Source organism: Protopterus annectens, chromosome 2.part2 (assembly GCF_019279795.1).
Source record: "Protopterus annectens isolate FY-2018-M chromosome 2.part2, PAN1.0, whole genome shotgun sequence".
NCBI classification, from domain to species: Eukaryota; Metazoa; Chordata; order Ceratodontiformes; family Protopteridae; genus Protopterus; species Protopterus annectens.
The window spans coordinates 69238281-69250520 of NC_056730.1; the positions used below are offsets into that span (position 1 = coordinate 69238281).

General features: G+C 42.6%; 1 protein-coding gene across 1 annotated transcript in view; it reads right to left on the reverse strand.

The window, feature by feature from the left end:
- Positions 1-12240, reverse strand: part of EIF2A (eukaryotic translation initiation factor 2A) — a 1204316-nt gene that overhangs the window by 259975 nt on the left and 932101 nt on the right. Inside the window, exon 12 of the mRNA XM_044063751.1 lies at positions 485-613. Coding sequence (XP_043919686.1) covers positions 485-613 — 129 coding nt within the window. The remainder of the gene's footprint in view (positions 1-484; positions 614-12240) is intronic.

Sequence of the window (12240 nt, forward strand, 5' to 3'; positions counted from 1 at the left end):
TACTGGCTAGACCTGCAAGAAAAAGAAAGAAAGAAATTTCCATGACAAAAAAAAAAAAAAAAAGAACTAACTAGTCTACGGATATCAGAATTCAACCAAACACTTTCATCTGTAACAGTAACTGTGTAAAATAAGGAGAGACAGTGGGTAGTATGGGAAGAGGACAAGCTTATGCAGCCTGGTAAAGTTATATCATCTGAGCTGATCATCTGTTGCACATCACATATTGATAGTTAATGTAGACTGAACCTCCTTAGCAGACCTTATTAATGACATCCAAAGGACACATTTAGATGGAATCAGCGGAGTTAACACTCTTCTACAATGAAAGGAACTAAACTTTCAGTTAGTCCATGAACAATCAACATACCACTGAGAAGTGATTTCAAAAAGGATGGCAAATCCCGTACATTGTTGCAGTCATAAACTTGCACTTAAATTAACTGCATATGCAGTTATTAAGAATTTATTTGAAAGACCTCACCTTTTTAAGATTTTTAACCTTCTTTTCGGTCTCTGGATCCTTGGAGCTTGCAGCACTGCTGAAAGAAGGCAACACTTCTTTCTCCACTGGCTTGGAAACTGTTTCAAGCAAACCATCAATTTTGACTTCCTTTACAGAATACAACAACAAAAAAAGGAGAAATTAACACAAGTTGTTTAAGACAGACATAAGACCACTCTTCTGCTATATAAACCCCCACAGCTTACATTTACACAAAAACAGAGATTTCACCTTATGTCAGATAAAATGGATACAGCAGCTGGTATAATGACTAACAGTGGCTGTTCTGTAAAAGGCGAGTATACAGCTGTGAGGCTTACTATGCAACCTGTACGGAACTGCAGGGCAGCAGAGTACCACAAAAAATTAATGAAAAAAGGGCTCTGTATGAACTGAATATTTATCTAAATGTGGTTCTTTCTTTCTAATCGGATGTACTGTTTCTATGACATGCACCAGACAAAGGCCAGCACATAAGACATGGTGACCTCTAGAGAGGATGTGTCAGAAGACGTAAGTCTAAAAATCAATGGCCCAGGGAGATGCAAAGATGCCTCATCCTGGTGAGGAGTAGTTCTCTTCGGGGTGTATATTTTTCACTTTTTTAAGGTGATTATCAAATCAACCTGGGGGATTTGTTTACCCACACTAAAGGTAGTTATTAACTTTCTTAAACATTAACATCCAACATCAAATAATAAGATAAAGAAGATCCCCAGTGAGGTACTCTCTTCTGAATCAATACGTGAGCTTGAACACTGATGCTTCCCTACTTCTCTGTTAAGGAAAAAGGAATTCAAGGAATAGGTGTATTATTGGGAAAACATTTGGGATTTTCTGAGCAGAACAGCGGAACCATTCTCATTCCCCTGATGGAATATTTGTGTGGAAGATTTTCAGTACATATATTTCTAGTTAATCACTGTATATTAATCAGATCAGACAATAGTAGTAGAAGTAGAAGCGTAAACTCGCCAAGTCAAAAATATATATATACTTTTTATCAGGCATGGTGGTTTACTTGGATCGCTTGTCTGTGTACTTAATAAAGGATTTTCGACTGGAAACAGACTGCCTGCCTTGCTTGGATTACTTTCGAATACTTAGTAATGCTGTAGAATTATATATTTTCTATTACTTTTTGACTTGACGAGTTTGTGTTCGCTACTTCTACTACTATTGTCTGATCTGATTAATATACAGTGATTAACTAGAAATATATGGACTGAAAATCTTCCACACAGAGAAGTTTCTTACACTGTTTTGAGATTTATGCTTGGCATACAAAGCATTTTTGAACCCCAGTCTGATGAACCTCCTGCATATCTGCAAAACAAACAGCAGCAGAATTACCAGTTCAAAAGACTTAAACCTTGCCTGTGATATAAATATGACCTGCTGTAGAGACAGGTAAGTATCCCAGAAACCAACCCATCTCTGGAACAGGCCCCCATCCATGAGAAGCAGAGTTCCTCCCTAACTCAATTCAACAGTAACAGAGACAACTAGACGGGGAATTGGAAATTCACCCCTGGTTTGACATTTATGTCTCTAATGGGCACAGGCAGCCTATAAATGCTCCCAGGCCCCTGGATGTAAATGTTTCCAATACTATGTCCCTGCTTACACTGACAGGAAAAGTACAGTTGTGTACACCTACCATAAATGTAGATGTTCGAGTGTCTTCACTGTTGCAGTCATGACTGTAGGGTTCTCCCCTGCCGGCAGGCAGCCCTCGGTCGGCCAGAATCCCAAAGTCTGGGTCCGGCGTCGGTTGTTCAACCATGCTCCCCGACGTCAGAGCGCCAGGAGTACAAATCATACAGCCGACGCCATCTTCTCCAGTTTTTCTTGCCCCAGATGTCAGGAGTCCAAAATGAAAAAGGTCCCATAACCTATGCAAATACACCTCAGAAGAGTGGTGAAGAAAGGAACTACACAAAAGCAAAAACAAGAGGGGACAGGAGGGTGGGAAACCCAGACTGCAACAGTGAAGACACTCGAACATCTACATTTATGGTAGGTGTACTTAACTGTACTATGCTCATCGTGTTTCACTGTTGCAGTCATGACTGTAGGGTAGAATCCCAAAGCTGAAAGAAAGGGAGGTGGTCATAATGAAGAAGGGGCGGCTAAAAGGCCCTGCAAGACTGCAGAGGCAAAGCCTGCCCTAGACTTAGAGTAAAGAGGTAGATTGTAGTGCTTAGAAAAAGTATGCACTGAACTCCAAGTTGCAGCTATCAAAATGTCTTTGGTAGGAACTCCTCTGAGGAAAGCTGCAGAAGTGGCAGCAGCTCTGGTGGAATGAGTCCGTATACTCCCTGGGATTTGCTTTCCATGGTGTGAATAACAAAATCTGATTCCATGAGCAATCCATTTAGAAATGGTCTGTTTTGAAATGGCTTTACCTTGGGAACTTGAAGCATAAGAAACAAACAATTGTTCTGATTTTCTGATGTCCTTGGTTCTGTCCAGGTAAAAACGTAGCTGTCTGTGTACATCCAAGTAATGTAAGATCCTTTCCCCTTTATTTTGAGGAGTGGGGAAAAAGGTTGGCAAATGGATAGTATGATTTAAAGCCACTCTAGAAACCACCTTAGGCATGAAAGTAGGATTAGTCCTTAAAGACACCCTGTCTTGATGAAAAATAATATATGGTTCCACAGCCATAAGAGCTTGTAACTCTGAAACCCTCCTGGCAGAGGTTAGGGCTAACAGAATAGCTGTCTTCCAAGATAAAAACTTGATGTCAGAAGAAACAGCAGGCTCAAAAGGAGGCAAGGTTAGTTTTTCCAAAACATAGTTGAGATCCCATGCAGGAATGGGAGGAGATCTAGGAGGCCTTAAATTCTTAGCTCCCCTGAGAAACTGTCTCATGAGCTGGTGGGAAAAGATGGGAGGGTCCGAATCATAATGAGCAGAAATAGCAGAGGCATGTATCTTAATGGAAGAGAAAGAGAGACCCTTATGTAAGAGGTCTGTCAAGTAAAGTAAGATTAAAGTAATGTTAGGAAGAAGAGGATCAGAATCCTGAGCCTGCATCCAGGAACAAAATCTTTTCCATTTTCCTGCATAAGATTTTCTAGTGCTAGGACGTCTGGCTTCTAAAATGACATCCATAACCTGCTTGGGTAGTAAAGAAGAAATCACAGGTTCTGGATTAACCAGGCTGCCAGGCAGAGAGTTCTGACATGAGAGTGTAGAACCTGACCCTGATGTTAGGACAGGAGGTTCGGTGACTGAGGTAAAACCCAAGGGGGCTCAGGTACAGGTTTTTCAGCGTTGGATACCAAAACTGCCGAGGCCAATTTGGAGCCAGTAAAATTATCATCTTGGGCTTGTCCTATTTTATCTTCAATAAGACCCGTGGAAGAAGAGGAAGAGGCAGAAAAGCATATCCCGAGAGGTTCCTCCAACTGAATGACAGGGCATCCACTTTCCAAGCTTTTCTGTGGAAAGTCCTGGTGCAAAAATTCTGTAGTTGATGACTGAGATGGGATGCAAAGAGGTCTATGTAAGGACATCCCCAGACTGCTGTTGTCATCCTGAATATTTTTGTGTCCAGCATCCATTCGTGTGGATCCGAAAGGTTTCTGCTCAGACTGTCTGCCAAGAAGTTTTGTTTCCCTGGTAGGAACTGAGCTTGAAGATCCAGATTGTAAGCTAGAGCTGTGTTCCATAGATCCATGGCTAGTCTGCAAAGGGGGTAGGAATGAGATCCCCCCCCTTGCTTGTTTATGTACCACATAACTGTCCGTATTAGTAGTTGTCCTGGTTGTAAAAGATTCCTGAAGGCCAATAGAGCTTCCTGAATGGCTAACATGTCCTTTAAATTGATATGCAGATGTTTCTGATCCTTTGTCCAAAGGAATACAGTAAGAATGAAAATCCTTATGAGGTATTTGCTTCCCACATGAAATGCAATTATTAACTTTTTCTGACATCGGAGTGGAGCAAGAAAAAAGTTTCCCCAACGGGGTACTTAGCTTTGAATGGAGAAGAAAATCTTCAGACTGAAGTTTATCAGGTAAAATCGTCAGGAGTCAGCTGACTGGCACTTGCAAACTGCTATCACCGCACGGTAAGAAAGACTGGAGAAGATGGCGTTGTCTGTCTGATTTGTACTCCTGGCGCTCTGACGTCAGGGAGCATGGTTGAACAGCCGACGCCGGACCCAGACTTTGGGATTCTGGCCGATTGAGGGCTGCCTGCCAGCAGGGGAGAACCCTACAGTCATGACTGCAACAATGAAATACGATGAACATCTATGGCAGCTCTGACACAGTCAATGTTGTGGAGTGATGGGCCAGTGAATTCCCATATAAAAGAACAATGGATGAGACATGATGAAACTGAAATGAATATGGCACAGGAAGATATGCTGGAACTTTCTGTGGAATGCCCACAGGAAATGGAAAGCAAAGAATGTGCTTGATTTAAGACCAATGAAAGATATAGACCACAGAAATTTAATAAGACCCAAATGTTACAAGTTTGATTAAAAAAATGTAATCGTGACTATTCATAGAAATTCATGCAGTATTACAGAAGTGAATTGGATATATTACTCTACAACTAAATTAATAACAGATAAAAGTCTTACCACAAAAACACATGGCAGTAAAATAAAGGAAGAGGAGAAATTAAATACCATCATGGAATTATCAAACAGAGAAAACTACAAAGCAATTAAGACAAGAAGTGTCACTGTTAGAAGAGTACAGAAGAGGGAACAGATCAATAAAATACTCAAAGACATATGTGATAAAAGCAACCTGCAGTATCAAAACAGATCACAATCTATTGGACACTACTGCAAATAATAAACTAAAGATATAAGCACAGACAGAAAAACTTAGAAGATATTCAGATAAATGTAATGGAAAAGTACAAAATAAGCAATTTATTGATGACCCAATAATGTTTTATACAGAACTGGGAAACAAGACAAAAGGAAATGAAAACACCAAAAAAGAAACAGACACATTCTGTAGAAACATCTATGATGTTCCTGTGGAACATAAAGATGGTGAATGGATAGAAACAGTATAAGAAAGAATAAGAAGTTCAAACATATAAGATATGAAATGGGATGACGTAATGGTCAAATAAACTGAAACAAAATTAAGAAAAGCTCCTAAACGGAAAACCTTAGGCCCAGATGCAGTACCTAACTTCTGGCTAAAAGTATTATCATATCTGCATGAAGATTTAACCATGAGTGAGAAATATTTACAGTAAAATCTCAGTTAATCGGCACCCATGGGGATTGGTAGATGCTGGATAAGTGTAGTTTCCATTTGCTTGAATGCAGCTTTGCAATTTTTGATTGACTCGTATACTGGTATATGAGCCAATCAAAAATCGCAAAGCGGAGCCTCTTCTGATCAATGCGGAACAACAAGTTTATTGTGTGACTTCTGCTGCCACTTCTAATTCTTCAACGTGAGCTGCACTGCTTCCTATCATCCTTACTGACACATTTACACTGTTGGTATATTTTCTTCATACAGATGCTTATATTTGATTATCCTAATTTGTCTCCTTCTACCCCTTACATACTCAGATTTGTTTACATCTTCCTCCTGGTTCTGATGTCACAATATCAGTACATCGCACTTTCAAAGTCATTTGTTCAGGAAGTTTTCTTCGTGGGCATTGGTCAAATGTACTCCTTATTTTCCAGTTTCCTTTTATCTTTCCTTTTTCTGACTCACCCAACTTTGTGTGTGTGTGCTCACTTGCAAGTGCACTTGTCTTGCGGTTCTGACTCAAGATACACCTCAGTATCATGTCAGTAACAGATGGACAACAAACATGGAATGTTATGGTGAGTACATAACTTCTTAATGTTACGTTGTCCTATCTCGCCTTCATTTTTTGCTCGTTGGGACCCAAAAGAGGCCCTGTTCCTAGAGGCTAAATCAACTTTGTGATGGGTGATAGTAAGAGGCTTTACCCAAGTTGCTGCTGCACAAATGGAATCCATGGATAGCCTCACTTGAAAGGCATATGAGGTACACATAGTCCTTGTGGAATCTCTTTTCACTTTTCCTGGAAGTTCTCTGTTCTGAGATCTATAAGTGTAAGTTATACAGTCTGTAAGCCATTTTGAAAGTGTGACTTGATATTGGGACTCCTTTCTTTTTGTCTGAAAAGCATACTGACTTTCTGAAGTCTTTTGTTCTATGCAGGTAGAAACGCAACTGTCTATGTATGTCTAAATGGTGTAATTTATACTCTGCCTTTTTGCCATAATTTGGGGGAAAAGATGGGTAAATCAATGGATTGATTTAAATTGGTTTCTGAACACACTTTTGCTAAAAAGAGAGGTTGGTTCGTGAGGAAACTCTATCTTTGTGAAAGATCAAGTAAGGGAGACGTATTGATAAAGCTTGAAGTTCAGACACTCCTCTAGCAGACGTAATAGCCACCAATAGTGCTGTGTTCCATGATAAAAACTTCATGTCACAAGAGGATGCGGGTACAAAGGGAGGAAGAATCAACACAGATAGAACAAAATTTAGGTCCCACGGTGCTGGAGGTTTCTTTACTGGAGACCTCAGTAAAAAAGTACCCTTCAAGAAAGCCTTACAAAGTCTGTGGAACATGATTCTTAGACCCATTTCCCCAATATGATAGCTAGATATGGCAGCTAATTGAACTCGGATAGTAACTGCCATCGTGTTTTAATTAAAAAGCTTAGCCAAAAAGTTTAACATGGCTCTTACGGGGGCAGTAAAGGGATCAATATGATTTTTGCAAGCCCAACAAGAAAATCTTTTCCACTTGCTACAATATAATTTTCTGGTTAAAAGCTTATGAGACAAAATCAATATATGTTTTACTGCAGGGGAAATATCAGGAAGCCTGGCTATTTGTGGAACTGGAGCAACCAAGCTGTCAATTTGAGGGTTTGAACAGATGGATGGAGCGACCCTGATGGATGGATCAGGAGATCTGGAGCTGGGTCCAGAATCCACAGCAACACCAGAAGATGGGGCCATAGAAAGTAAAACCAAATCTGATGAGGCCAGTATGCAGCAATGAGTATAATTCTACTTTTCAATGTGCTAGCTTTCTGCAGGAGTTTTGATATCAAGGGAAAAGGGAGAAAGGCGTAGAGGAGACCCGAGGGTCAATCGTGTACAAGTGCATCACTTGGTGACTTCCCCAGAGGGGGGATCAGGGCAAAGTAGCTGCTGCACTTGGCATTCATGGATGTGGCAAAGAGGTTGCAGCAAGGCTGGCCCCACTTGCGGAAAATCTCTTCTGCAACCTCCTGTTTTAGGGACCACTCGTGAGGCATCAAAATAGCTCTGCTGAGTTTGTCCGCTATCAGATTGGACATCCCCAGGATGTGTGTTATCAGAAAGCATTGGGAAGAGACTGCCCATTGCCATACTCTCTGGGCCTCGTGACATAGGGAGTAGGATTTGGTTCCTTCTTATATATTTACATACCAAACCATCGACATGTTGTCTGTCTGAATTGCAATTGTTCCTAGTGGAAGGGATTTCAAAATGCCAACAGCACCGCTCTCATCTCTAGGACACTGATATGCAAGTGGTACTCATTTTCCTGCCAAACACCTTGGACAGTCTTCCCCAGATAATGCCCCCACCCTATCTGGGAAGCATCCCTGGTTACTGTGGCTAAAGGTTGGGGAAGGACAAACAGTCAACCTAAGGTCACTTGAGTGGAGTGAAGTCACCAGCGCAGATCCTTCCTGCAGGATTTCGTTATGATAATTTTGTGAGACATGGGTAGCTCCTGCATGGACCACTGGGTGAATAATACCCACTGAAGGATCCTCATGTGTAAGCGAGTTAAAGGTATCAAGATTATTGTTGCCGCCATGGTCCCCAAAACTTTCAAAACAACCTTTGCCTGTGCTTTCTTCTTGGTTAACAGGTTCTTGACCTGAAGACATAAGGTTTGAATTCTCTCAGCGGGAAGTTTGGCCAACATTTCTCTTGTATCTAAGTCTGCCCCTATAAATACGATATGCTGGGATGGCAACAAGACAGATTTTTCGAAGTTTATCATGATGCCTAGCTGGGAGCAAAGGTGAACAGTAACTACTGCCATGTATTTGGTGAACACTCCTGGAGCTGTAGTGAGACCAAAGGACAGAGCTCGAAATTGATAATGGCTAGCTCCCAGCCAAAAGCGCAAATGTCTCCTGGATTGCCTGTCCATTTTTATGTGGTAGTATGCATCCTGGAGGTCTATCGAGCACATCTAATCATCTTTGCCAAGAAAGGGGAGTACAGACTGCATGTCACCATCCAGAACTTTGACTTCTTGACAAACTTGTTTAGTCTGCTGAGGTCCAAAATGGGTCTCCAGTCCCCTGTCTTCTTTGGAACTAAAAAGAATCTTCAGTAAGTTCTGGATCCAATTTGGTCTGCAGGGACATTTTCGACGACTCTTTTTTCTAGCAACTTTTGTTATTTCTAGAGTTGCATGATCCCTTTTACTGGGTGGAACGTCTGGCACTGATTTACTTTCTAAGGGAGGAGAGGGAAATGGTATATAATAACCTCTGGATATGATCATTTTTACCCATTTGTCGTTTGTGATCTCTAGCCAGGTACAATGACAAGTGACCCCCAACTGCCTCCAGAGATGGGCAGGCAAGCCTCCTCTCAAGAGTACTGAAAGTGTTTACCCAGGAAGGTATCCCTGTCACCCTGGTTTTGTGGACCCCCTCTGCTGCACGGTTGGCGTCTTCCATTCCTACTTTCCCTCTGCCCCTGGAGAAAGAATTACCACGTATGTCTGGGAAATCTCTCTGGGACTTACAAAACCACATATCCCCCTTCTGACCTTTGGGATAAGGTTTGGTAGGGAGGAAGAAACGGACTCCCACAGCAGAGAGAGTCTTTCCCTCCTGTTTGCACCTGGTCAGAGTGGCTAACTTTTGACCCGAACAAGCGAACCGTCGAAAGCAGAGTTAAAAAAGGAAGACTTGAAGGGCTCCGCAAAATTGCATATGCATATCCAGGAATGCCTCCTCAAGGAAATTCCTGCACCCGCTGCCCTGCTCGTTCCATCGGCTGCATAGGAAATAAGCTGCATGGAGGAGTTCACAATGGAATTTAAGGTGGAGAGCTGGGAGGTAACCTTGTCAGAGATTCTGGAGCTACAGGACCTTTGAGCGCATCTCCTAGCTCCTTCAGGAGATCCCTCTGAAGCCTGGTGAAGTGGGTTAGATTGTTCAGCGACCGAAGGGCAAAGGATGCTGAAGAAAACATATGCTTTCCATATCTGTCCATCGTTCGAGACCCTCTATTTGGTGGATGGACAGATGAGGATGTCTCAGATAATTCCTTCTTAGTGGCTTCCGCCATCATCATAGCATCTACTGGGGGGGACACCTTTACTCAGAAAATCCCTGTCTGCAGATGCAGTGATGAACCTATTTGGCATCCTAAGAACAGAGTCAAGTGAATCTGGAGAGCTCCACGCCTTCCAACTGACTACATTCATTAGCTGGTCGAAAGGTGGAGTCACCCAAGAGGTAGAGGGGCGAGACCTGAAAGCCACCAGGTACACAGACTCATCACCAGAAGGATTAATGGGCTTCCAGCCACCTCTCTGTTTAAGGATCTCTAGGATGTCTGCAAAGAAGACATCCTCAGAGGGTGACTGTGGGGATCCTTCTGACTCATCCAGGGGAGCCTAGATGTTTCCTCTTACATACCTTGTTGGCTAGGCTTACGTAGGCCCTTGGGCCGATAGTCCCGTACCTATCTATGAACCTATAACCTCTTCCTCAGAGGCATACTCAGTTGAGGTTTCAGAAGAGATGGCTTTGCCCAGTAGGGCATCCTGGGACTTCAGGTCTCCATACCTGGGAGGGAGCGATGGCAAAGAGACAGACATTGGAACTCTGGGGGAAGAGTACTAGGATCTTAGAGTGGAGCCGTCTGAGGTGACAACACTCTCCTCATGACCTTGAAAGCACCATGCCCCCACTCCGAGGGAGCTTCTGGCTCCGTGGAACCAGAAGAATCCCCTCAAACCAAGGTGGTGGACTACAAGGCCATTAGGCACTGAGCTCACCTGGGCCAAAGCCCCGAGAGGTAGATTTGGGTCAGACAACTGTCCAACTCGACTCTCCTTCCCAGACCAGATGGGAGAGGGTCGGGCTCCTAGACCCCTCAAAATCTGATGGAACCTAGGAGGTCGGAGCGGTAGTCGGGGCTTAAGAACCCAGAGAAGGTCGCGGCACAAATGGTGCCACTACAATCGGATCCAAGCAGCCCAGCTCCGAAGCCAGAGAATGGGTCGGAGGAGGAATTGACAAAGGGGAAGGGATGTTGGCCGGTCCCGAATCCTTTTGGGTTGGGGTCAAAAGAATCTTGGCCAGTGCCGGCGTCCGTAAAAGTCTCTTGACCACCCGCTCCACATCTTTGTCCAAAAGGCTCCTGGAAGATCGAGAGGACGGGGTTGAGGATCTCACTGACTGAAGGATGGGAGAATGAAACATGGAAGGGACCAGTTCCAGAACTGGGGATCTGCTCCGAAGATGGAACTCTGTTGGATTATTTATTTATTTTTTATTTATTTATTTACAAGTGTTAACTGGGAGAGTCCGACTGGACACAGGTCCGTTTTCAGCGGAGGCCCGGGGAGAAAAACTCCACATTAAGTATTATTTGCATTATACAGTTAAAAAAAAAACATAGCATTTAAATATAGACATTAGTCCAGTTAAGGACACAAAACAAGAAGAAAACAGATGTAAAAGAGTTGTAGAGCATAGTACAATTTTAAAATATGGTGACATACTAAACATGGTTAAAACATAGTTGAGATTCATTGAACAATTGATACAAACTGTTTTTGAGGGACACAACAGCCATTAGCAGTTGTTGCTACAAGAAGTTAGTATTATGTGGTAGGTAGCTGTGAACATTAGTAGCCAAGCTTGCTAAGAGTAGGTTGTTGATAGGGGCTGAGAGAGGTAGTGGGTGGGGGGAGTGGATGGTATTGGGGGGAGGGGTTGCAAGGGCATATCTGGCAAGTTTTGAAGTGTGATTTTAGTAAGGATTTAAAGTGGGTGCAAGAAGTTACAGAGGTAATTGAGGATGGGAGGGAGTTCCAGAGTTTGGCTATAGTGCAGGAGAATAATGCTTCTCCAGCAGAGTTAATGGCTCTTGTGACCTGTAGGAGATTTTTGTGGCTGGATCTTAGTAGTCTCGTGGTTATGTAGGGTTGGAGTAGATTCTGGAGGAATGGGACTTTTAGTGGCTGGTTTATTAGTTTGTGGGCAAGTGTGAGTTGGTACCATTGAAGGAGGTGGGGGAGCTCTAGCCAGCCCAGTTCTGCTAGTGAGAGACAGTGGCGAGTACGGTAGGAAGCCCCTGTGGCGAATTTGGTGATTTTTTTGTAGCAGGTTTCGAGCTTATTTAGATCACATTGTCTAAGGTTAGTAAATACTGGAGAGGCACAGAGTAGGGTAGAGATAAGATGAAAATTTGCTACTGAAATTTTAGCTGCTTTGGTAAGTAGTTGCTGATTTCTATATAATGCTCCTAGTTTTTTTGTGCACTTTTTTAATGGTCATGATAACGTGAATGTCAAAGTTCAGTTTATTGTCTATTTCTACTCCTAGTAATTTGGTGTGTTCTGTAGGATGGATGATGGTGGTGTTGTCTTTTGCTGTAATGTTAAAGTAAGAGCGGTCTAGGGTAAGTTTGATGGGTTGGAAGATTAGTAATTTT